The 27,060-nt window shown below is 44.7% G+C and overlaps 1 protein-coding gene across 6 annotated transcripts in view; it reads right to left on the reverse strand.

The window, feature by feature from the left end:
* L1CAM (L1 cell adhesion molecule) overlaps positions 1–27,060 on the reverse strand; it is a 671,411-nt gene that overhangs the window by 149,323 nt on the left and 495,028 nt on the right. For all 6 annotated transcript variants that reach the window (XM_077478852.1, XM_077478851.1, XM_077478850.1 and 3 more), the window contains one exon: positions 5,896–6,011. In XM_077478852.1, coding sequence (XP_077334978.1) covers positions 5,896–6,011 — 116 coding nt within the window. The remainder of the gene's footprint in view (positions 1–5,895; positions 6,012–27,060) is intronic.

Genomic DNA, 27,060 nt, shown 5'->3' on the forward strand with positions numbered 1-27,060 from the left:
ACCCCGCAACAACGATCGCCGCGATGCGCGCCCCCGGGGGCGCGCAGCGGCTCATAATCCTGATCACGTCATGTGACGTCCGATCAGGATTATGAAACCACTTTGCCACCGTCAATTGCCTATAGGGCGGGCGGCAAGTGGTTAATGTGGCCATGTGCCATGTCTGGCACGCATGCCGGGGGTTGCTGACCTCTGGGTTATATTCATGACAACTGTGATCGCGCGTGGTCTGTGATTAGCCTCAGCTAATCACATGGTACAGAGAGCTGTGATTGGCCCAGGTACCATGTGATAGCTGTGGGCCAATCATAGCATAGGAAACACAGCTGTTATGAATTAATTAATTCATAACAGCTTTGTTGACATTATGATCATGTACGTGATTTTGCCTGCATGTGCCGCCCAGCCGCAGTATATGTACTGTGGCTGGTCAGCAAGTGGACAATATTTATGTTTTTTTCTTTTTCTTTATATACGGTCTCCAGAGCAGTGCAGTGTTACCATGCTATTATTTTTTGTTAACCCCATGTACTACTGTGATGCTGTGATTGGTCACAGCTATCACATGGTACAGGGCCTATATCATTGGCCCTGGTACCATGTTACATATTTGCAGAGGAGGTGAGGTTGAAAAAAGACACAAGTCCAACCTATGTTTGTGATTATGTCAGTAATACATTGTATATCCCTGTATGTTGCGGTTGTTCAGGTGCTTATCTAATAGTTTTTTGAAACCATCGATGCTCCCCGCTGAGACCACCACCTGTGGAAGGGAATTCCACATCCTTGCCGCTCTTACAGTAAAGAACCCTCTACGTAGTTTAAGGTTAAACCTCTTTTCTTCACATGGCCAAGTGTCTTGTTAAACTCCCTTCCGTGAAAAAGTTTTATCCCTATTGTGGGGTCACCAGTATGGTATTGATAAATTTAAATCATATCCCCTCCCTCTCAAGCATCTCTTCTCTAGAGAGAATAAGTTCAGTGCTCGCAACCTTTCCTCATAACTAATATCCCTTATTAGTTTAGTTGCCCTTCTTTGTAATCGCTCCATTTCCAGTACATCCTTCCTGAGGACTAGTGTCCAGAACTGGACAGCATAATCTAGGTGCGGCCGGAATCAGAGTCTTGTAAAAGAGGGAGACTTACTGTTTTATCTCTGGAGTTGATCCACTTTTTAATCCATGCCAATATTCTGTTTGCTTTGTTAGCAGCAGCTTGGCATTGTATGCCATTTCTGAGCCTATCATCTACTAGGACCCCCAGGTTCTTTTCCAGCCTAGATTCCCCCAGAGGTTCTCCCCCCAGTGTATAGATTGCATTCATATTTATACCACCCAAATGCATTATTTTACATTTTTCTACATTAAACCACATTTGCCATGTAGTTGCCCACTCCATTAATTTGTTCAGATCTTTTTGCAAAGGTTTCCACATCCTGCAGAGAAGTTATTGCCCTGCTTAACTTAGTATCGTCCGCAAATACAGAGATTGAACAGTTTACCCCAACCTCCAGGTAATTTATGAACAAAATAAATAGGACTGGTCCCAGCACAGAACCCTGGGGGATCCCACTACCCACCTCTGACTACTCCAAGTACTCTCCATTTATCACTATCCTCTGAACTCGCTGTAGCCAGTTTTCAATCCATGTACTCACCCTATGGCCCAGGCCAACAGACCTTATTTTGTACAGTAAACGTTTATGGGGAACTGTGTCAAGTGGTTTTGCAAAATCCAGATACACCACGTCTACAGGCCTTCCTTTATCTAGATGGCAACTCACCTCCTCATAGAAGGTTAATAGATTGGTTTGGCAAAAAAGATTCTTCATGAACCCATGCTGATTACTGCTAATGATATGTCCCTTATCATCCCCTCCAAGAGCTTGCATACTATTGATGTTAGGCCAACTGATCTGTAATTTCCAGGGATGTATTTTGGGCCCTTTTTAAATATTGGTGCTACATTGGCTTTTCTCCAATCACCTGGTACCATTCCAGTCAGTAGATTGTCAGTAAAAATTAGGAACAATGGTCTGCCAATTACTTGACTGAGTTCCCTAAGGACCCTCGGATGCAAGCCATCTGGTCCCGATGATTTATTATTGTTAAGTTTCCCAAGTCTAATTTTAATTCTGTCCTGTTAACCATGAATGTGCTTCCTGTGATGTGTCATAAGGATAAACATTGCAGTTTTGATTACTGAAGCCCCCCCGATTCCCTTGTGAAGAATAAATTCAATTCCTTCGCCATCTCCCCATCCTTTTTAACCAGATGTCCTTCCTCATTCTTTATGGGCCCAATATGGTCTGTCCTCCCTTTTTTACTGTTTACATACCTAACTCTTTACTCTTTTACATGTTTTACCCAATGAGATGCATTGGCTAATGCCCTTATTTAATATGCTCTTAAAGCAAACCCATCTCTCCTCTGTGTTCTTTGTCCCTAAGATCTTATCCCAATTCATGCCTTCTAACAAGGTTCGTAGTTTAGGAAAGTTGGCTCTTTTGAAATTCAGTGTCTTTGTATTTCCCTTATGTTTCCTATTTGTGTGATTTATACTGAAGCCAATTGACCTGTAATCGCTGTTTCCTAAATTGTCCCATATTTCCACATCCACGATCAGGTCTGTATTGTTGGTAATCAGTAGATTCAGTAACGCTCTATTTCTAGTTGGTGCTTCTACCATCTGAACCATGAAATTGTCATGCAAGACATTTAGGAACTGGCGAGGCTTAGACAAATGTGTGGTTCCCTCCTCCCAGTCTACGTCTGGATAATTAAAATCCCCCATTATGATAACACTTCCTATACTTTCTGCCTCTCCTCCCTCAGGTTAGTGGGCCTATAGCATACTTCCAGTAATATTTTCCTCTTAGCTTCATCCCTTTGGAGCTCTACCCATAAGGATTCCATCTCCTCCCTAGCTCCCTTAGTGATGTCATCTCTCACATTCACTTGTACATTGTTCTTGATATATAGGCATACCCCTCCCCCTTTTTTACCCTCTCTATCCCTGCGATAAAAGGTATACCCTTGAATGGTTGCCAGCCAATCAGGAGAGCTGTTGAACTAAGTCTCTGAAATTCCTACTACCCTCTGGAATATGTTCCGCACTGACTATCTCTACCTCTGGGCCCTCCCCCCATCGCCTAGTTTAAAAACCCCTCTAACTTTTTGGCCATCTTTACTCCCAGCTGATCTGCACCCTCCTCATTTAGGTGCAGTCTGTCCTTTCTATAGTACTGATGATTGACTGAGAAGTCGGCCCAGGCCTCCAGGAACTCAAACCCCTCCTTACTACATCAGCCACTTGTTTACTTCCCTAATCTCCCTCTGCCTTTCTGGTGTGGCTTGATGTACTGGTAGTATTCCTGAGAATACTACCTTGGAGGTCCTTTTCCTCAATTAAGCTCCCAAGTCCCTAAAATTGTTCTTTAGGACACTCTATCTGCCTCTGGCTTTGTCATTGGTGCCAACTTGCAGCCGGGTCTTCCCCAGATCCTCCCAGTAATCTTTTCACCAGATCTGTGCCGAACCCGAGTGCCCAGTAGACAAGATACAGTTCTGCGCTTCAGGTCTTTGTTACAGATTGTCCTCTCTGTCCTTCTAAGAATTGAGTCCCCTACCACCAGAATCTGTCTTTCCTTTCCTTTCGCTTCCCCCCCAGTCTCACTGGAGGATTTTTACCCCCAGCAGCTAGGAGAGTCCCTCAGCTCCAGCAGTGCTGGTCCCTGACTGTTTTCACCAATGTCACTCAATGGAGCGTCCTTATTGCGAGGCTTCAGCCCTGGATCGGTCTCCCTGGCACTTCCCCCTTTACCCTTCCTGACTGTCACCCATCTACTCTTTCCTAGTGCCTGCACCTCTTTGTCTCCACTCACCTCTGTGCTGGCCCTGCCGACACCTGCTGTGTACGTTTCTGGCTCTCCTTTAGTATGGAAGGACTTCTCAGTGCCGACAGTTGCTTCCCAGATTCAGAACCTGAGCTTCCAGGGAAACAATGTTCTTACATTTTGCACAGCAGTATTCACCCTTGATTGGATGATCAAGGCACGCATACATGCCACAAGTTGTACACTGAGTGGCATCTCCACACCCACAGGGCATCGTGCCTACTAATTTAATGAGGACTGGGGATTTTACCCTGTCCAAATTACCCAACAACTAGCTTCCTGACACTAATACTCAACAAGACAATACACAGGTACTCAACAAGACAATACACAGGTATTCGCTGACCAACGTGCACTCGCCGACCAACGTACACTTGCAGACTCACGTGCACACACACACAATACACAAGTACTAAACATCCACTCACACTACTCAGACAACACTCCGGTACTCACAATACACAGGTACTACCTGACACTAATACTCAATATAGCCCACGTGCACACGCAGCACTCATGTACTTACAATAAACAGGTACACACTCACCCTACACAGGTACTTGACCCCTGTTACAACCTCTTTTTTTTCAACTCTGTTTTTTTAACTCGCCACTTAGTCCAGTTCCACTAACTCTGTTTTTTTAACTCACCACTTAATCCAGTTTCACTTGGTCTAAGTTCCAGCAAGCTCAAAGATGAGCAGACTCACAATGAGTTCTACAGAAGATTATATAGGCCTCAAGCACCTGTGACCAATTAACCACTCCCCTTAATTAGTTTGCTGAAGGAAGCAAAGAAAAAATTGGCTGTTTAAAAATTGACAGAAAAAAGGTGTTAAAAAGCTACAAGGAAAAGCCCCAAAAAGAATCTAAAAATGAAACCCAACAATCACCAGCAGTCAAAAAGCAAAACTTGTTCACACTCTCCACTCAAGGTCCCCACTGTTTAGCTTCAAACCAGCAGTCTGGCCATGTGATTGCTAAGCCCAATCACAGAGCTCACACATTAGTAAACAATGACATCATTGTTTTATTAATGTTCATGTGCTCGCTGTGATTGATCACCGCTATCACATGATGCTATGGTCGCTCACAGCAGCCAATATACCAAAACCTCCAAAATATTTTATGCTTATAGTGATTTTAAAATGCAGAGCAGTAAGAACAAAAAATAAATATAATGCAGCTTAACTGTTTGTCCTTAGATTTGATGCATGCATTCATTTTTGGCTTTTGTACTTCATTTGTAGCCAGTAATCTGGGGGTTTCACCTGGCGCTTAAACCCTCACCTACTGTATTGTATTTATGGAGAATTTCCATCCTAGGACAGGGAGGGTGCTCTCATACTGGGCACACTGTTTCAGTTGAACTGAATCATGCCCAAGTTTAATTGTATCCCCTCCCCACCCCCCTGCTGGTAGGCACTCACACTGGGCAAGTATTCCCAAGCACAGTTGCATAATCACATCTGTCAACCAGACCACAGTGATCACTGCGTCTGTGCTTGGTGGTCTATGAAGAGTGCTAAGGCATTGTTTGCACTTAACCTGACATGAACTGTACTGGACCACATGAACCATGCCAGGGCCACCACTTCCAGGTGATCCCGGGCATGGTACTCCTAACCATTCCCAGGCATGATTCAGAGCACTTACACCTCACAAATGAACTGGGCCAAAGGGATGAACAATGCCCAGACACAGTTAAAACTGCTAGTGTGAATGCATTCAAAGAATGTTAAGGTCTATAAAAAAATAATCCTAGATGATACGCAGTAAAAGTCCTCTTCAATCTTGGTTCTCTGGCTATCCAAATATACTACCATGAATCTCAGAAGTGTCCCTTCCTTGTTTTTTGGGGCCCTTATGCAGAAACAGGGTACACAGATGGTATTCTTCAGTTTATTAACAGACTGTATTGGCGAATGGTGAAAGCATAAAACAGTTACCTCAACAATTTTCAGTTACATTACACCAATTACAAGAACAGACTAAACTTACCACAAATCCTTTCAGGTGACCATTTAATCCTTCTTTCTGTACAGGCAACCATGCCACTTTTATTGTACTGTCATTAACAGCTTCTAAGCCAACATTCTCAGGGATACTTAGGGGATCTGTGCAAGAAGAAACAAATGAGGAATGTATTAAAGACCATGTTAAAAACATAAGGCATAGAGTAAATAGCAGTTTGAAGTAACCCAACTATCTGATTTTGGAGGAAAAGCTTCTTTATTGAATTCTTCTTCTTCTTTGCTCTCTCATTTCCGGTGTACAGTTCTGCATAAATGAATCTGCTACATACATTAGTTACTCAGAGATGTCTATTCACGAATGATTTGATGGGTAATTTGACCGATATTCCTCCACTTTCTAACGAAGAATTAAATCTGCACATTTGCTCTATTTTTCAAAGCGTTTTTTTTTCACCCATTTTAAAGTATATGCGCTCAAGATTTGCAGGGTAAAAACAGAATAAAACATAATTCGCCCACGTTTGCCCACTCATCCTGAGTATGGTGATACCACATGTGAGACTTTTTTTACTGCATAGCCACATAAAGAGGTGCAACATACAAGTAGCAACTTTAGGCATTATCCGCTTTAAGACAGGTCTTCTTCTGACGCTTTTTGTTTACAAGTAAAAATCTGTATTTTTGCTAGAAAATTACTTACAACCCCCAAACATTATATATTTTTGTAGCAGAGGCCCTAGAGAATAAAATGGTGGGTTTTGAAAATCTTTATTTCACGTGGTATTTGCACAGCAGTTTTTTCTAACTCCATTTTACACATTAACACATAAATACATTTTAATGAATTGCAATGCACACAAAGACAATATAATAGCCACATTTTTGGTGAAATATAAAATATGATATTTCGCCAGGTAAATAGATATCAAACATGTCATGCTTTAAAATTGTGCACACTTGTGAAATGGTGCCAAACTTCAGTATTTAACCACTTGCCGACTGCCCCATAGCATTTTATTGATACCGGACGGCCATGCAGTGCAGGATCACGTACAGTATCTCACAAAAGTGAATACACCCCTCACATTTTTGTGAATATTTTATTATATCTTTTCATGTGACAACACTGAAGAAATGACACTTTGCTACTTTGCTGGCAACAAAAGTGAGTACACCCCTAAGTACATGGAACTTCTTACCCCAATCTGTCCGATTATCTCCTACTCTATTAGCTTTTAGACGATCCCTGAAAACCCTCCTCTTCAGAGAAGCCTATCCTACCCACACCCAACAACTGTATTTTCATTTTCTCCATCTGATCATCCCCCACAGCTATTCCCTTTTGTTCCACTTGACCCTCCCCTCTAGATTGTAAGCTCTAATGAGCGGGGCCCTCTGGTCCCTCTTGTATTGAATTGTATTGTAACTGTACTGTCTGCCCCCATGTTGTAAAGCACTGTGCAAACTGTTGGCGCTATATATATATATATATATCCTGAATAATAATAAATAATAAGTGAAGATGTCCAAATTGGGCCCAAAGTGTCAATATTTTGTGTGGCCACCATTATTTTCCAGCCCTGTCTTAAAGTGGTTGTAAACCCTTACAGACCACTTTGACCTACAGGTAAGCCTAGATTAAGGCTTACCTGTAGGTCCAAGCAATAGCTCCTAAACCTACATGGTTTAGGAGATATTTGCAAAAAGACAGGCACCGCTGTCTACGGCGCATGCGCCGTAGACAGAGGTGTGCAGGCGCATTCAGCATGCCGCAGCTAATGGCGATATGCGGTTAGTGGCGGCTCCAGTGTGCATGCGTGGGAGTGATGTCATCGCGGCTCCAGCCAATCACAGCGCTGTAGCTACGATGCCCGGAAAGAAGATGGACGCTCCATGGAAGAGGGCACAGTGGTGACATCGCTGGCTCCTGTGTCAGGTAAATGACACATAATGACAAATGCCCATTATGCTTTACTTTTACAGGGAAACAAAGAGGAAGTAAAGCCATCAGGGCTTACTTCCTCTTTAACCCTCTTGGGCATGGAGTTCACCAGAAATTCACAGGTTGCCACTGGAGTCCTCTTCCATTTCTCCATGATGGCATCACGGAACTGGTGTATGTTAGAGACCCTATGCTCCTCCACCTTCCGTTTGAAGATGCTTCACAGATGCTTAATAGGGTTTAGGTCTGGAGACATGCTTGGCCAGTCCATCACCTTTACCCTCAGCTTCTTTAGCAAGGCAGTGGTCGTCTTGGAGGTGTGCTTGAGGTTATTATGTTGGAATACTGCCCTGTGGCCCAGTCTCTGAAGGGAGGGGATCATGCTCTGCTTCAGTATGTTACAGTACATGTTGGCATTTATGTTTCCCTCAATGAACTGTATCTCCCCACCATCATGCTTGCCTGTAGGCAAGACACATGACTCCGGGGAGGGAAAATGACTAATTAGACATTTTCACTTAGGGGTGTACTCACTTTTGCCAGTGATTTAGACATTAATGGCGGTGTGTTGTTATTTTGAGGGGACAGCAAATTTACACTGTTATACAAGCTGTACACTCACTACTTTACATTGTAGCAAAGTGTCATTTCTTCAGTGTTGTCACATTAAAAGATATAATAAAATATTTACAAAAATGTGAGGGGTGTACTCACTTTTGTGAGATACTGTATATGTACATGATTCTGCACTTCTGGGTATCAGGCACGAGTGCCGTCACCGGTGGCCCGGTCCCGCTGTGATTCTATCCAATGTCCACCGGCACCCGCTGATTGTTCTGTATACAGGCAAAATGGTGATCTGCCTATGTAAAGGCAGATTGCCATTCTGTCAGTATAGAAGGCGTGGATCCTGTGTTCCTGTAAAATAGAAACACTTATTCATGCCTTCCACTTACTAGTGCATTTACTAAAACACTGAAACACCAGTTAGGCATGCAGTTAACCCTTTGAACACCCCTGATGTTAATCCCTTCCCAGCCAGTGTCATTAGTACAGTGACAGTGCATATTTTTAGTACTGATCATTGTTATAATGTCACTGGTCCCCAAAAAATTGTCAAAAGTGTCAGTTAATGTCAAATTTGTCTGCCACAATACTGCAGTCCCGCTATAAGTCGCTGATTGCCGCCATTACTAGCAGAAAAAATAAATAAATACAATTTCCATAAATATATCCCATAGTTTGTAGACGCTATAATGTTTGCACAAACCAATCAATATACTGTACACTTATTGGGACCAACAGGCCCACGATTAAGAAGGTTCAGTGGATCCAATTCAGAGTGCTGCTGCAAGAAACTTGTAACTGAAAGCTGCATCTACAGGATTGGACGTCCATCTGGAAGAACATGAAAAAGGTATGAACTGAAGACTAGGTGGATGCCTTAAAAATCTGGGCAACAGAGGGTTGATGTTAGAATGCAGAGGAAACCACCTGGTGGACCTGACCCATATTGGTGAAGGAGATGCTTTATCCTTTAGGGTTTAAGCTTGTGAGATGAGTTGTCCTTTCCAGCAGTGGGGGATCTTGAAACAGGCTGTCCCTTGTGAGGTCCTGGGGTTAGGAAAAGTAGGGAGTCCGTCTTCCTGATAGAAGCTGTAAGTTTTAAGTACACTTTATTGGCTTTGACCACATCCAGACAAAGAAGAGCAATCTTTTTTTGGGTTCTGAGGAGCAGGGCACAAGGAAGGAAGGATTATATATTTTTTGAGATGGTAGGCTAACACCACCTTAGGAAGAAAGGAGAGTATTGGGTGCAAGACAGTATTCATTTTGGCAGAAAATTTCGAATTTAGTTTTAGTCTTAGGACTTGGCATTTTAGGTTTAGTTCCATTTTAGTCTTAGTCTTTAGTTGACTAAATCTCCAGTACATTTTAGTCGTCTAAAATCGAATGGGTCTAATTAAATTGTAATGCATTAGATAACATTTCTCTACAATATCCAAACTCATTACATACTGCTGGAGTGAAAAAACAAATATTTTATTATTTATGGTATTGGGGTATGAACATGCACTACAGACCAGTGTTAATTTTGTAGTCAAATTTCAAAATGGCATTTTAGTTTTAGTCCCATTTTAGCCTTTTGACTAAAATGCCATTTTAGTTTTAGTTATATTTTAGTCATCTCAAATAGTTTTCGTTTTAATCGTAATTTAGTTGACTAAAATAGTATTCATTTAGTCGACTAAAATGTTTTAGTCATTTTAGTTGACAAAATTAACACTGGTGCATGACTACTTTAACCTTGTGAAGAGCGAGGCAAAAGAGAGCTGCTACCTCGAAGACATGTCTGACAGACATGAACGCCACTAGGAAGACTACCTTACAGAGCAAATCTTCCAAGAGGAGTTCTCTTATGTGTTGTTTCTGCACGGCAGAGAGATCCAAATTGAACCCCTAGGGAAGCACAGAGTGCTGTAAGGGTGATTTGAACTAATGCCGCGTACACACGTAGCCGACTATCTTCCCGCCGGACTGTCCGCCGGACTTTCCGAACTAGCTACTTGCCCACACACGGCACTTTTTCAGCGGACTAATACGGCGTACTATCCGCAGTACTTTTGAAATGAACGGACTCGCCCACACACGCGGAGGAAAGTCCGCTCTTTGAGCGTGTCTCCAGGTAGCTGGGGCAAGCGAAGGAGGCGTCGCTGGCCCCGTCACCTGGTATGGAGCTAAAGGGGAATCTCTACGCCAAAAAATCGGCCTGGGGGTCCCCCCTAGGTCCATATCAGACCCTTATCCGAGCACGCTACCCAGCCGGCCAGGAAAGGGGATGGGGACGAGCGAGCGCCCCCCCCCCCTCCTGAGCCGTACCAGGCCGCGTGCCCTCAATATGGGGGGGTGCCTTGGGGAAGGGGGGGCCGCGCGGCCCCCCCACCCCAAAGCACCTTGTCCCCATGTTGATGAGGACAAGGGCCTCTTCCCAACAACCCTGGCCGTTGGTTGTTGGGGTCTGCGGGCGGGGGGCTTATCGGAATCCGGGAGCCCCCTTTAATAAGGGGGCCCCCAGATACCGGCCCCCCACCCTATGTGAATGAGTATGGGGTACAGTGTACCCCTACCCATTCACCTGTAAAAAAAGTAAAAAAAAAACACAACAGACAAGGGTTAAAATAGTTTATTGCACAGCTCCGGGGGTCTTCTGTTCATCTTCGGGGGTCTTCTCGCCGGACTCCTCCGCTATCTTCTGCTAGCTCTTTTGCAAGCAGAGGAGCCCGGCTTTCTTCTTCACCGTCGCCCTCTTCTTCCGACTTCGGGGGTCTTGTCCCCCTCTTCGAGGGTCTTGTCCCCCTCTTCGGTTCTTCTTGCCGGGCCACCGTGCCTTCTTCTAGCTCTTTTACAGGCGGTGGGCCGGTCTTCTGTCGCCGCTGTCTTCTCTGGGACTGTGACATCATAATGCGCGGGGACATCATCCGGTGATGTCCCTATATAAGTCGCCGTGCGCCGCGTCCCTGCCATTGTGAGCGGATGCAGCGACGAGGCAACATCTGAAGAGAAGACAGAGACAGCGGCGTCAGAAGACCGGGCCACTGCCTGTAAAAAAGCTAAAAGAAGGCGCGGTGGCCCGGCAAGAAGAACCGAAGAGGGGGACAAAACCCCCGAAGAGGGGGACAAGACCCCCGAAGTCAGAAGAAGAGGGCGGCGGCGAAGAAGAAAGCTGGGCTCCTCCGCTAGCAAAAGAGCTAGCAGAAGATAGCGGAGGAGTCCGGCGATAAGACCCCTGGAGCTGTGCAATAAACTATTTTAACCCTTGTGTGTTGTGGTTTTTTTTTACTTTTTTTTACAGGTGAATGGGTAGGGGTACATTGTACCCCATACTCATTCACATAGGGTGGGGGGGCGGAATCCGGGGGCCCCCTTATTAAAGGGGGCTCCCGGATTCCGATAAGCCCCCCGAGCGCAGACCCCGACAACCAACGGCCAGGGTTGTCGGGAAGAGGCCCTTGTCCTCATCAACATGGGGACAAGGTGCTTTGGGGTGGGGGGGCCGTGCGCCCCCCCCTTCCCCAAGGCACCCCCCATGTTGAGGGCACGCGGCCTGGTACGGTTCAGGAGGGGGGGGGGGCGCTCGCTCGTCTCCACCCCATTTCCTGCCCGGCCGGGTAGCGTGCTCGGATAAGGGTCTGATATGGACCGGGGGGGACCCCCACGCTGATTTTTTGGTGTAGGGATTCCCCTTTAACTCCATACCAGGTGACGGGGCAAGCGACGCCTCCTTCGCTGGCCCCGGCTACCTCGAGACACGCTCAAAATGAGCAGACTTTTCTCTGGGTGGGAAAAGTCCGCTCATTTCAAAAGTACGGCGGACTGGCACACACACGGCCGGATTGTCCGCCGAAATGCGAGTCCGGCGGACAGATTGGAGTGCAAAAATACTTTCTTAGTCTGCCGGACTTTTGGGTAAAAAAAGTCAGCCGGAGCCTACACATGGGGGGAGTGTGTAGGAGGCATAAGGAACACCTTGAATAAAGGTTTTTAAAGGGTAAAGCAAAGCCAGAGGTTTTTGGAAAATAATGGGTTAAGCTGAAAACTGTCCTATAACAGTACTACCACTTCCCGTCCGGCGCATGATGATGTACGTCGGCAGAATGGCACGGGCAGGCAAATCGGCGGTACGCACACGTGCCAGTCGGGACCCCGTGAGTCCGGTCGCGGGTCCCACAGACTTGATCGCCGTGGGGATACCCGCGTTTCTCTCACGGGGAGGCTGAACGGGGATATGCAGAAGTCAGTCACAGGAATCAGTGCATTTGTATAGCACTGATTGCTGTATAAATGACAAAGGTCCCAAAAATGTGTCAAAAATCGCTGATCGCACCCATTACTAGTAAAAAAAAAATAATAAAAATGGCATGAAACTATCCCTTATTTTGTAAACGCTATAAATTTTGTGCAACCCAATCAATAATCGCTTATTGCGTTTTTTTTATGTAGAAGAATACGTATCGGCCTAAACTGAGGAAAAATAAATTTTTTAATATATTTTTGGGGGATATTTATTATAGCAAAAAGTAAAAAAGAATGTGTTTTTTTCAAAATGGTCACTGTTTTTTTTGTTTATAGCGCAAAAAAACAAACACTGAAGGGGCGATCAAATATCACCAAAAGCAAGCTATATTTGTGGGAAAAAAAAGAACATCAATTTTGTTTGGGAGCCAGGTCACACGACTGCGCAATTGTCAGTTAAAGCGACGCAGTGCCGAATCGCAAAAAAGTCTGAAAGTGGTTAAGGCCAAGTTCTCATTAAGTCAGGATTGTAAGAAGGCCAGAATGTGAGACACAGAATACTCTTTGGAGTTGAAATGCCTGTGCTCATACCAGGCAAAGAAGGATTTCCTGGTATGATGGCAGATCTTTCTAAAAGTAGCTTTACTTGCTTTTAGCAATGTGGGAATAACAAATAACAGACCGCTCTGTCCTTAAGTTGGAGCTCCACTTCTGCTTCCTCCCCCCTCCAGTGCCACATTTTTGACATGTACCTGTTCCCACTTCTGGGAGAAATTTGCCCCCCCCCTCCTCCTTCCCTCCCACCGCTAGGCCATTCAAAAAGTGCAGCGTGCTTGGCACATGCGTAGTAGGAAACCGGCTGTGAAACCACAAGGCTTCACTGCCAGTTTCCCCTACAGGCAATGGCGGTGGCAGCACCCGAGTGCCAGTGTAAACATTAGCTGGGGTTTTGACATCACTGGTAAGTGTTCCAATATTAAAAGTCAGTAGCTATATTATTTTTAGCTGCTGGCTTTTCATTTTTTCGTGTGGGGGGGGGTCTGGACCTCCTCTTTTAAGACCTGGGATTCAACAGCCATGCCACCATTAAACAATTTTATTATCTCTGGTACAGCGCTATCCCCTACTATTTTTAACATACTGTGTGTGATATCATAACCTTACTTTATCAAAATATGGGTGTTATTTACTAAAGGAAAATCCACTTTGCACTACCAGTGCACTTGGAAGTAAAGTCACTGTAGATCCGAGGGGGACATGCAGGGAAAATAAAAAAAACAGCATTTTAGCTTGCACATGATTGGATGATAAAATCAGCAGAGCTTCCACTCATTTCAAATCTACCCCTTAGATTTAGAGTGACTGCACTTCCAAGTGCACTTGCAGTGCAAAGTGGATTTGCGTTTTGTAAATAACCCCCTATGTGTCACAAAACTGTTAATAAAATAAAAATATGTTATTCAAATTCAAAAATGTATAACTATATTAAAGCAATACAGTTTCTCCACCTGAAACCTGTGCAATCAAATTCAGTGTCCTAAATTCAATCCAACACTGTCTTGCCTTAATAGTTAGCAATCTACAATTGTGGAATAAAAATCTTGTTTGTGCAACCACCGTTGTCAGATGTGCTCTCCCCTATAGGACTGGATCCTACACATACATGTACAGTCAAATAGGCTTGTGTCCCCTACTGTTTGGGACAGATAATGGACCTCCAGGTTCTTTGAATTTTAGAGATCTCCACTAGACTGAGTCACGATTCCAAGAGATCGTACTTTCCCTTTAAAGCAGAACTCTGGCCAAAACCTTTTTTCCATGTCCTTGTTACTGATCTCCTACCTTCACCAACTTTGCCATCCATATTCTTCTGAGCTCTGTAGTTGCTTTGTAATAGGCTGCTGAACTTTCTGAAAAACCGTTATTGCCTGGTGACTTCCTGTTTGTAAGACCGCTGGCTGCTATCCCTCTTCTAAGCTCAGCAAGCCATCTGACACGCCTCCTTGTAGTCCTCCGAAAGCCAAACAGGAGGAAGCAGACAGGTTGTGGGTGGAATGGGTCTCACAGCCCCCCGTCTGTGCCGCCCATGGAGGAGGTGTCCTCTTTCTCCTCTCTCCTCCCTCTCATCCTCCTCCCTGACCATCACTCCCCCCCACTCTATCCCCGCAGAAACGCACCCCCCCACCACCACCTGCTTGCTATCTCCGTGCAGAGCAGGGATGATTATCATCAGTAATCCCTTGTATGACACAGCGGGGATCTGTCACATATTGTATACGAGAATGCTGATCGCTGATGTCCCACCCCCCGCTGTTATTGGCACAGTGCACTGTAAATCATAATAACGGCAGGGGCGGGGTATCAATGCTCGTCATTCTCATATACTATACCTGATGCAGTGGGAGATCCCCGCTGGGTCATACAAGTGATTATTGATGATAATCACCCCCGCTCTGCACTGGTGTTCCCTGACATGCTGGTCCCATGCTGGTCCCTGTCATTCTGGCCCCATGCTGGTCCTATGGTGGTCCCTGACATGCTGGTCCTATGGTGGTCCCTGACATGCTGGTCCTATGATGGTCCCTGACATGTTGGTCCCTGACATGGTGGTCCCTGACTGGTGGTCCCTGACAAGCAGCACTGGTGGCCCCCAACATGGTGGTCCCTGACTGGTGGTCCCTGACAAGCAGCACTGGTGGTCCCTGACAAGCAGCACTGGTGGTCCCTGACATGGCAGTCTCTGACATTCATCACTGGAGGTCCCTGACATCGAGGACCCTGACAAGTGGCATTGGTGGTCCCTGACATTCGGCACTGGTGGAGACTGATAAGCTGCACTGGTTTGCATTTATATTAAATTAATTACATTTATTAATTGAATTTAAATGTATTTATTGAATGCATTCAATTAATATTATATTAATACGCATTTATATTAAAATGCTTTGCATTTATAAGGCTGTAACCTATCCTACCATGTGTTATCTATGGCTTGCTGACTGCAGAATGAGGGGTGTGATTTATGTTTATGTTGAAGTGGGTAAGTACACATTTACATGTACAAGCCTAGTGTACCTCCCACATTCACTCCCATTCCAAGTATTCATGGGAAATGTAGGCTGATTACAGTTAGACCCCTTTCACACGGGGGGCGCTATGCAGGCGCTACAGCTCTAAAAATAGCACCTGTAAATTGCCCCGAAAGAGCTGCCCCTGTGTCTCCAATCTGAAAGACTGAGGGCTTTCACACTGGAGAGGTGCGTGGGCAGGATGTTAAAAAAAAGTCCTGCTATCAGCAATCTTTGGAGCGGTGGGTATGCCGGTCCCCCATCACTCTTGCCCATAGAAATCAATCGGCAACGTGGCTATACCGCTGGCAAAGCGCTTTGCGGGTGGTTTTCTCTGGTCACTAGCGGGGGGGGGGTTAAAAGCGCCAAAATAGCACCACAAAATTGATGGTAAAGTTTAGTTAAAAATAGTGGCGCTTTACAGCCAACGCACCCACTGCCCCAGTGTGAAAGCGGCCTTAGAGAGAGAAGAGGATATCATGCAATCACTCTTGCCAGAAAAGATGAAGCATTTTTTAAATCAGAAAACTGACTGTTTAGTGTTTTGTGTGGGGGGTGGACTAATGGGGAGTTCTGCTTTAGGATACCTTCACCTCCACTTTTCCACTCAATAACAGGCAAAAGAAAAGCTATATTTAGTGCTTTTCAAACAATAAATAGCTTAACTTTACTACATGCCACCACTCACATTTTGTATGCATTTATAAGCAATCAGAAAGAAAGATAGATACAAGTTGAGCACATCTGATGTCGGTGGTTGCACACACAAGTAGATTTGTATTGGCGATCCTCTGAGAAAGTCACGTGACCTGTGATGAAATGAGTAGGGGTGGGGCTATAGCTACATAATGTCATTGCTCTTGGTTTACCAACATACTGGTATTGCACACTGAAAGTATTGTGTGTATTAGGAGTGAGTTCCATCTTCAAAACTGGACATGTTATGCACCTTTTAAAACAGTGGTAATGTTTCCTTGTTATGTGAGGGTTTGGAGGATATCAGCAGACATCAGAACCAAAAGAGCAAGTGGCTTGGTTTCATTTAAAGGAGAAATACACCCTGTGATCCTTAATAAAGACTTCTGACCATTTTAGCCAGGTGAGAGAACATCTGAAGTGAGTGCAGCTGCTATTTCTGATTGCTTATAAATGCATACAAATGTGAGTAGTGACTTGTAGTAAAGTTGCGTTATTAATTGTTTAAAACGGTAAAGCACAGTAAAACAAAAAGAGCTTCCTTTTGCATATTATCGAGTGGAAAAGAAGGGGAAGTACCATCTTTTGAAATCGTGACGCAGTCCAGTGGAGATCTCTTTAATTTAAGGAACCTAGATGTCCTTTATCTGTCCTATAGAGGACACGAGCCTGACCATATATGTATATGAAGGGTCCAATCGTTCAGGTGAGAGTACATCTGACGGTGGTTGCACAAACAAGGAGATTTGTATTGCAAGATTGTAGCTTGTGAACTAATTCAGCAAGACAGTATTGTATTGCATTGATGACACGGAAATTAATTGCACAATTTTCAGGTGGAGAGATTATATTGTTTAACCACTTCCCACCCGGCCAATGTATATATACGGCCGGGTGGGAGCCGCCTGCTCCTGATAGGACGTTCAGGAACGTCATTCAGGAGCAGCGGGATCGCGCGCGTGCGCGCCCGCGCAGCGGCGCGATCCCGATGTGCTCGTGTCACCCGGACACGGCACATCTCAGATCGGCAGGAGGGCTCTGTGATTGGCCCTCCTGATCACATGACGGCCGTGTCCAATCACGGCCGTCATGTGATGTAAACAAACAGCCGGTTGCTAGGCAATCGGCTCTCCTCTCCTCACACGGAAGTCACCGCTGAGAAGAGGAGAGCAGAACGCTGCAGCCGACTGATGATCAGTGAGTATGGGCTGCTTTTCACAGCTTTTTACTCACTGATCATCAGTGTAGTGTAAACACACAACACACCACACAGTGAAAACACAGTCCCCACATATGTCCCCAAAACACACATGTCCCCAAAACATACATGTCCCCAAATAATAAAAACACATGTCCCTAATAATAAAAACATGTCCCCCACATATGTCCCACTAAAATCACATGTCCCAATGATTATCTGCACACATATGTACGTGATCACCTGCACACATATGTACATGATCATTTGCGTACATATGTCCGTGATCACACAAACCAATTATTATACACTTAACGGAATTTTTTTTACCAAAAACATGTAGCAGAATACATTTTGGCTTAAATTTATGACAAAATTTGATTTTATTGGATTTCTTTTCAAATAGAAAAAAGAAAATATTGTTTTTTTCCCAAATTTCCGCTTTTTTTGCGCTTATATCGCAAAAAAAAAAAAACGGAGTCGTGAATAAATAACACCAAAATAAAGCTCTATTTGTGCGAACAAAATGATAACAATTTCATTTGGGTACAGTGTAGCATGACCGCGCAATTGTCACTGAAAGCGCTAGAGCGCTGAAAGCTGAAAATTGGGCTGGGAAGGAAGGGGGTGAAAGTGCCCTGTATTGAAGTGGTTAAATAGCTCAGAACTCTCATGGAGAATGAAACCTGAGAGTGAGATCTGAGAGAGACCAGTTTATATTCTGGAAGAATGACATTTGCTTGGGCTGTGAATGGAATTGAGTCCAAGTATTCCAAGGGAAGGGAAGGTTGGAGAGCATCTTTTTGAAAGTTCTTGATTACCTAACTGAAAAGCCTGAAATATCTGAATAGTCCTGTGGATCTTTGTAGATTGTTTGGAGGGAGATGATCCCTTCAAAAGGTCATCCAGATACCCTTTGACCCGATGGCCTAAGTTCTTAAGCGAGCAAGAATGGGTAAAAGTACCTTTGTGAATACTTTGGGAGCAGAGGATAAGCCAAATAGCAGTGTGAGAAACTGAAAGTGTTTGTCTCCTACTGTGAAGCACAGAAAACACTAATAAGGTGGGTAAATGGGAATATGCAGATACAGTGCCTTGAAAAAATTTTCATAGCCCTTGAAATTTTCCACAGTTTGTTATGTTACAACCCAAAATGTGATAGACCAACACAAAGTGCCACATAATTGTGAAGTGGAAGGAAAATGATAAATGGGTTTAATTTTTTTTTTACAAATAAATATGTGAGGTGTCTAATTGTATTCAGCCCCCCTCAGTCAATACTTTGTAGAACCACCTTTCACTGCAATTACAGCTGCAAGTCTTTTGGGGTATGTCTCTACTAGCATGGCACATCTAGGGAGTGACTTTTTTGCTCATTCTTCCTTACCAAAATAACTCAAGCACTGTCAGATTGGAGAGCATCTGTTTTCAAGTCTTGCCACAGATTTTCAATTGGATTTCGGTCTGGACTTTGACTGGCCCATTCTAACACATGAATATGCTTTGATCTAAACCATTCAATTGTAGCTCTGGCTGTATGATTAGGGTTGTTGTCCTGCTGGAAGGTGAACCTCCACCCCAGTCTCAAGTCTTTTGCAGCCTCTAACAGGCTTTCTTTTAATATTTCCCTGTATTTGGCTCCATCCATCTTCCCATCAACTCTGACCAGCTTCCCTGTCCCTGCTGAAGAAAATCATCCCCACAACATGATGCTACCACCACCATGTTTCATGGTGGGGATGGCGTGTTCAGGGTGATGTACAGTGTTAGTTTTCTACCACACATAGCGTCTTGCTTTTAGGCCAACAAGTTACATTTTGGTCTCATCTGACGAGAGCACCTTCTTCCACCTGTTTTCTGTATCCCCCACATGGATTCTCACAAACTGCAAATGGGACTTCTTATGGCTTTCTTTCAACAATGGCTTTCTTATTGCCACTTCTCCATAAAGGCCAGGTTTGTGGAGTGCACAACTAATAGTTGTACTGTGGACAGATTCTCCCACTTGAGGTGTGGATCTCTGAAGCTCTTCCAGAGTTACCATGGGCCTCCTGGCTGCTTCTCTGATTAATGCTCTCCTTGCCCGGTCTGTCAGTTTAGGTGGACGACCATGTCTTGATAAGTTTGCAGTTGTGCCATACTCTTTCTATTTTCGGATGATGGATTGAACAGTGCTCTGTGAGATGTTCAAAGCTTCGGATATTTTTTTTTTATAACCTAACCCTGCTTTAAACTTCTCAACAATTTTACCCCTGACCTGTCTGGTGTGTTCCTTGGCCTTCATGTTGCTGTTTCTTCACTAGGTTCTCTAACAAACCTCTGAGGGCTTCACAGAACAGCTGCATTTATACTGAGACTAAATTACACACAGATGAACTCCATTTACTAATTAGATGACTTCAGAAAGCCATTGGTTCCACTAGATTTTAGTTAAGGGTATCAGAGTAAAGGGGGCTGAATACAAATGTACGCCACATTTTTCAGATATTTATTTGTAAAAACATTTGAAAAACATTTTTAATTTTCCTTCCACTTCACAATTAATGTCCCACTTTGTGTTGGCCTATCATATAAAATCCCAATAAAATAAATTTACGTTTTTGGTTGTAACATACCAAAATGTGGAAATTTTCAAGGGGTTTGAATACTTTTTCAAGGCACTGTAGGCATCTTGGATGTCTACGGATGCTATGTATTCCCTTTATCTCAGAGGGGTAAATATCAGACCTTGCAGATTCCATAAAAAAAAACTTTGGAACTTGAAAGTTATGTCCAGGATGGGATGAATACCCTCGCTGGGTTTTGGTGCAGAGTACAGTTTTTAAACGAATCCTTTGAACGTGTCCTACATAGGTACTGGGAGAACTGCTCCTCGGGACAACAGATGGTTCCGAGCATTCTGCAAATGTAAAAAGGGGCACTGCGAGATGGAAGAAAATCAAGTGCAACATTGGCAAAACTTTTGTACACAGAAGAAGTGAGTATCAACATTGGCAAACATATTGGGAGAGATTTACTAAAGCTGGTGCACACAGAATCTGATGCAGCTGTGCATAGTAACCAATTGGCTTCTAGGTTTTAGCCCTTGTTCACATCAGCACGATTTGACTTGCAAATTTACAGGTCAAATCGCATGTCAAATTGGAGCTAATTGCCGACAATAGGAGCATCCCAATTGGTGTGATGCCGACTTTGTGGGAGATTTCAATAGACATCTGTGCATAAACCCGCACACTTGTCTTTGAAGTCGCCCCAGAAGTTGGACTGAAATGCGGTTTTGAAATTGTGAAAATGAACTTGCACGATTTCAAAGCCATGTTCAGTGTGAACGAGGGATTATTGTCAAAGCTTAATTAAACAAGCTGAAGTTAGAAGCTGATTGGTTATTATGTAGAGCTGCACCAGATTCTGTGTACACCACTTTTAGTAAATCTCCCCCCATTAAGTGAAGTCTGGGGGTGAAAAATCTTCCACGGCCTCCTCTAAGGTTGGGTTCACACCATTGCCAATTGGATGTGGGTTCCCCACATCCAATTCGCAGTAGCAGGAGATTTTGACCGGCTCTCTAGGGAGCCGGTTAACATATCTCTGCAGCAGGTCTGGTGTGTTTTGCACAAAAATGCTGTGCGTCTTTTGGTCCATTTCAGGTCCGAAAACAGCTCAAAATACAGGCTGAAATCGGACCTGAAATGGTAAACCAGGACACACCTGACCCCTGCTGTGAGATGGATGCAGTGATGGTGTGAACCCAGCCTTACACTGTCTCCAGGTCTTCTTCATTTTTTTTAACCCCTTCTCGACCACCCACCATCGATATACGTCAGTCCTTTGATATTAAATACCAAGGTTATGGCAGTAGATGCCATAACCCCGGTATTTTTTTCAACAGCTGGGGGCACACTTTAAGATAAAAGTGGTCTCTGCAATGGATTCACCACAAGATCACTTTTATTGGCAGCAGGAGAGGTGCCCACCCCCCTCCCTCTGCGTCCTGATCGCCTCCGCTGCTTACCGGATTTGTCAGTGTGAATGACTGCATCTGCATCTCAATCAGTACCTTCAAAGAAGTGTTTAGACATAACATAAAGACTGTATTAGAAGTCTTTAGTGAGTTAAAGCAATACTTTTGAAACCAACACTATGTATTGTACTGCTCTCCCTGCATGTAGGTCGAACTACATGCTTGTATAATAAGTACTACTTTTCAATCTGACTTCAGCATTCAAAATGTTGATTTACATATCTTGTGCACTAGCCTAAGAGGCATGCATTATTTTTTAATTCCCTCCCACTCCTTTCTTCTGCCGCTCTGCCAGGATTGGATGTTCCACACCTCAGCATAATTGGGCATGCAGAAGTCATGTGGTTACTTTTCTGTCTTTTCACTGGATGTTAGAGATCATAGCAGAAGTTCAGTGTAAGGCCGCGTACACACGGGCGGATTGTCTGCCCAACTTAGTCCGCTGAAACGTGTTTCAGCGGACAATCCGCTCGTGTGTGGGCTTCAGCGGACTTTTTCAGCGGACAGTCTGGCGGACTAAGTCTTTCGGAATTTCCGTAATTTGGTCCGTCCAAACTTGGTTTCAGCGGACAGTCCGCTCGTGTGTAGGCAAGTTGGACGGACTAAGTATGGCGCATGCTCAGAAAGGATTTACACGCCGAAGGTTACATTGCAGTGTATTGGACGTCGAATTTCTAGTCCCGTCGTACGTGCCGTACACGTCATCGCGCAAGCTTTCGGCGGACTGTCTGCTCATCGTGTGTGGTCAAGTCCGTTCATTCAAAAGTAGGACGGATTGTCTGTCGGATTGTCTGACGAACTTAGTTGGCCAGACAATCTGCCCGTGTGTACGCGGCCTTAGAAATACACAGGAGAACATGCATATTAACAAGGGGAGTGTAGAGGTGGGGGGGTGTCTACTGACATCACGACTCCACCCACTGAGCTCCAAACAACAGACCCACCCACAGAATCTTAATTTTTTCGGGTCTCATAACAGACAGAGGGGAGACATTTTACAGGTAAAGATACATGCAGGAGGCATGTATATCCTTATAGATATCCCCTATGGCAGTAGTTTAGAAAGGATGACATTGGGTTTACATCCCCTTTAATTAAGGGAAGTCGATGGAGTGGAAAAGTACCCTTTTCAAGAACCTTGACTGTTGAATTTTTTTAATTGTATTTTATTTTTACTTTCCTTACTATCTGCTACTTATTACTGTCCTTTTTGCATGAATGTGTTCTGCTGAATGATTTGCCCTATTTCAGGTGCGATGTGTGACTAGGTAGGGTCTCTGCAGCTTCTGTTACTGGGCGACTGGGCAGCTCAGGGATCGGGTCTTCAGACTAAAGATACGCTATATTGTCAAAACAACTGCCTTAACACACACATGAACTTTAAATGGCATCCCAGTCTTAGTCCATAGGGTTTAAATATTGAGTATATGGCTCCGTCCATTGTCTTTTGATGCAGTGAAGTTGTCCTGTCGCCTTAGCAGAAAACTCTCCACTAAATCATAATGTTTCCACCTCCATGTTTGACAATGGGGATGGTGCTCTTGGGGTCATAGGCAGCATATTCCTCCTCCTCCGAACAGGGCAAGTTGAGTTGATGCCAAAGAGCTGACTGGTTGATTGCTTCTGTGGAAAGGTGTCTTTTATACAGGTAACAAGCTGAGATTAGGAGCACTCCCTTTAAGAGAGTGCTCCTAATCTCAGCTCGTTACCTGTATAGAAGACACCTGCGAGCCAGAAATCTTGCTGATTGATAGGGGATCAAAAATTTGTTTCACTCATTAAAATGCAAATCAATTTATAACTTTTTTAAAATGCATTTTTCTGGATATTTTTGTTGTTATTCTGTCTCTCACTGTTAAAATGTACCTACCATTAAAATTATAGACCGATCATTTCTTTGTCAGTGGGCAAACATACAAAATCAACAGGGGATCAAATACCTTTTTCCATCACTATATTATATATATATATATATATATATATATATATATATATATATATATATTTTTTTTTTTTTTTTTCTTCCATGCACAATATTTACATGTTCTATAGGTGTAAAGTATTCTGTGGGGGGAAGATTTTTTGAAAGAGTATGGAGTTTTCTAGAGTATTTAAGGCCACTTCACTAATTATGGCTTCAACCTGATGTTGTCCCCCAAATGTTGGTTTATGAGGTTTTTTTTTAAGAAGCCCCTAATAATAGGATTTTTATATACAGCTTACCTGTAAAATTCTTTTCTTGAGAGTACATCACGGGACACAGGAGCTCATTACATAGTGGGTTAAATAGGCACCTCTGGTGATTGGACACTGGTTAACCCCAATTAAGGAGAATTCCTCCCCTATATAACCCCTCCCATATGGGAGGCACCTCAGTTTTGTAGCAAAGCAATAGGAAAACCACGTAAAACACAAGAGGGGCGGAAGCCCCGTGTCCCGTGATGTATTCTCAAGAAAAGTATTTTACAGGTAAGCTGTATATAAAAATCCTATTTTCTTGAGCATACATCACGGGGCACAGGAGCTCATTACATAGTGGGATGTCCCAAAGCAATGCTAAGATTGAGGGGAGGGAGACACAGATCATAATTATAGACCGCCATGGGCCGGAGGACCTAAACTGCAGCCTGCAGTACACTGTGCCCAAAAGCGATATCCTCTTGCCCTCTGACATCCACCTGATAGAATCTGGTGAATGTGTGGACTGATGACCAAGTTGCAGCCTTACAGATCTGAGCCAGGGAGGCCTGGTGATGCACTGCCCAAGAAGCACTTACAGCCCTAGTAGAGTGCGCTTTCACTTGAAAAGGAGGGATTTTCCCTCTAACTGAGAAATAATCTGTCTGATCCACCTTGAGAGAGTGGATTTTGATGCCGCCTGGCCCTTCCTAGGGCCTTCCGGCAAAATAAATAAGCAATCAGTTTTCCTTATCTGAGCCGTTGCTTGAAGATAGATACTGATTGCCCTAACCACATCCAAAGTGTGCAAAGATTCTTCTTCTGCGGACTGTGGGTCCAGATAAAAGGATGGTAGGATTACATCTTGATTCAAATGGAATCCCGAAACCACCTTAGGTAGAAAGGACCTGTTAGGGCGCATGACCACCCGGTCCTTATGAACAATTAGATACGGCTCTTTGCTGGAGAGAGCTGCTAGTTCTGACACTCTTCTAGCCGTGGAAATGGCTACCAAGAAAACCAATTTTTTGGTCAAAAGAACTAATGAAGCCAGATGCAAAGGTTCAAAAGGTTGCCCCTGCAAAGCCGAGAGAACCAAATTTAGATCCCATGGGCATACCAGAGGTTTGACTGGCGGCCTTATCCGTATAGCTCCCTGGATAAAAGCCCGCACCAGGGAATGCGATGCAAGTGGCTTCTGAAAATATACTGACAAGGCCGAAATCTGCACCTTGATAGTGCTTACGGCCAAATTCATTTCTAGGCCTGACTGGAGAAAGGCCAAGATCCTGCTAATGACATACTTTCTAGGATTCCATTCCCTGAGTTCACACCAGGAAACATATGCCCTCCAGATTTTGTAGTAAATAAGCCTGGAGGCCAGCTTTCTGGCATTAACCAGAGTAGAAAGGACTGGCACCAAAAGCCCACGGTCTCTAAGGCCGCGTACACACGCGCGGACTGTTCGCCCAACCTTGTCCGCTGAACAGTGTTTGGGCGGACAGTCCGCTCGTGTGTGGGGCTTCAGCGGACAGTTTCAGCGGACAGTTGGCCGAACAAGGTCTTACGGAAATTCCGAAAAACTGTCCGCTGAAACCTTGTTTCAGCGGACTGTTCGCTCGTGTGTAGGCTTGTTCGGCCAACTAAGTCTCGCGCATGCTCAGAAAGGATTTCCACGTCGGAAGGTTGCATTGCAGTGTATAGGACGTCGTATTTTTCGTCCCGTCGTACGTGCCGTTCACGTCATCGCGCACGGTTTCAGCAAACTGTTCGTCCGTCGTGTGTGGCCATGTCCGTCCATGCTAAGTTTGAGCGGACTGTTCGCTCAAACTGTTGGACGGACAAAGTTGGGCCAACAGTCCGCGCGTGTGTACGCGGCCTAAGAATGTGGGTCTCAGCAGCCAAACCATCAAATTCAGACTGTGTAAAGCAGGATGGTAGATTGGACCCTTTGAGAGCCGATCTGGCCGGAGAGGGAGGATCCATGGCCTGCCTACTGCCAACTTCATGATCTCTGCGTACCACGGTCGCCTGGGCCAAGCCGGGGCTACCAAAAGGACCGACTTTGTTTCCCTCTTGACTCTTCCCAGGAACCGTGACAGAAGCAGGCACGGGGAGAAGGCATAAATCAGATTGTACTGATCCCAGGGAACTATCAGAGCATCTGACCCCTGAGCAAGTGTATCTCTTGTTCTTGACACAAATTTGTCCAGTTTTCTGTTGAACCTGGACGCAAACAGATCTACGTCTGGAGTACCCCACCTGCGACATATGTCCAAAAACACGTTGGGGTGCAGAGCCCATTCTCCTGGGCACAACTGCTGGTGGCTCAGAAAATCCGCCTGCCAATTTTCCACTCCTGGAATGAAGACTGCAGAAAGGCATGGAACATGCTTTTCTGCCCAGACAAGTATACGATTCACCTCTTTTTGCGCTACCAGACTCCTGGTACCGCCCTGGTGATTGATATAGGCCACTGCTGTGGCATTATCGGACTGAACCCGAACAGGGAGACCCCGTAGTCTGGAAGACCACCTTATGAGAGCCATATAAACTGCCTGTATCTCCAAGACATTTATGGGCAATAGCTTCTCGATCGCAGACCATTTCCCCTGCTAGCACGTCTCCTCTAACACTGCTCCCCAGCCTGTCAGGCTGGCATCTGTCGTAATAACCTTCCATGGAAGATGAAGAAAGGTTTTGCCTTTCAGCAAATTCTCGGTTTGTAACCACCAGACGAGACTCCTGCGTGTCCCTGGGGATAGACACATAGGAAGATCCAAGGATTGGGGCTTCCTGTTCCAAGCCGCAAGGATGCATCTTTGCAGAGGCCTTGAGTGGAACTGGGCAAATGGAACGGCCTCGAAGGAGGCGACCATTTTCCCTAACAGTCTCATGCATAACCGAATGGGGCAAGATCTCCTGCCCAGAATTAGGCGCACCAGATCCCCGATGGCCAAGGCTTTTGGCCTTGGAAGAAACACCTTGCCCTGAGTGGTGTCTATAAACATACCTAGGTATTCCAACCTGGTAGCAGGCTGTAGGGACGACTTTTCTAGGTTTATAATCCAACCTAGGCGTTCCAGGTGCTCTAGTGTTCTGGAAACACTGTGGTTCAGGAACGCTACTGTTTTCTCCATGAGAAGCAAGTCGTCTAGATAAGCCATGACGGCTATACCCTGAGCTCTTAGGTTTGCCAAGAGAGGGTCCAGAATCTTTGTGAAGACTCGAGGGGCCGTAGCGAGCCCGAACGGCAAGGCCACAAATTGAAAATGGTGCCGCTCTACCGCGAA

The sequence above is a fragment of the Lithobates pipiens genome, unplaced genomic scaffold (genome assembly GCF_037356315.1).
Source record: "Lithobates pipiens isolate NorthernLeopardFrog02 unplaced genomic scaffold, aLitPip1_a1.2 Scaffold_1, whole genome shotgun sequence".
NCBI lineage: Eukaryota > Metazoa > Chordata > Amphibia > Anura > Ranidae > Lithobates > Lithobates pipiens.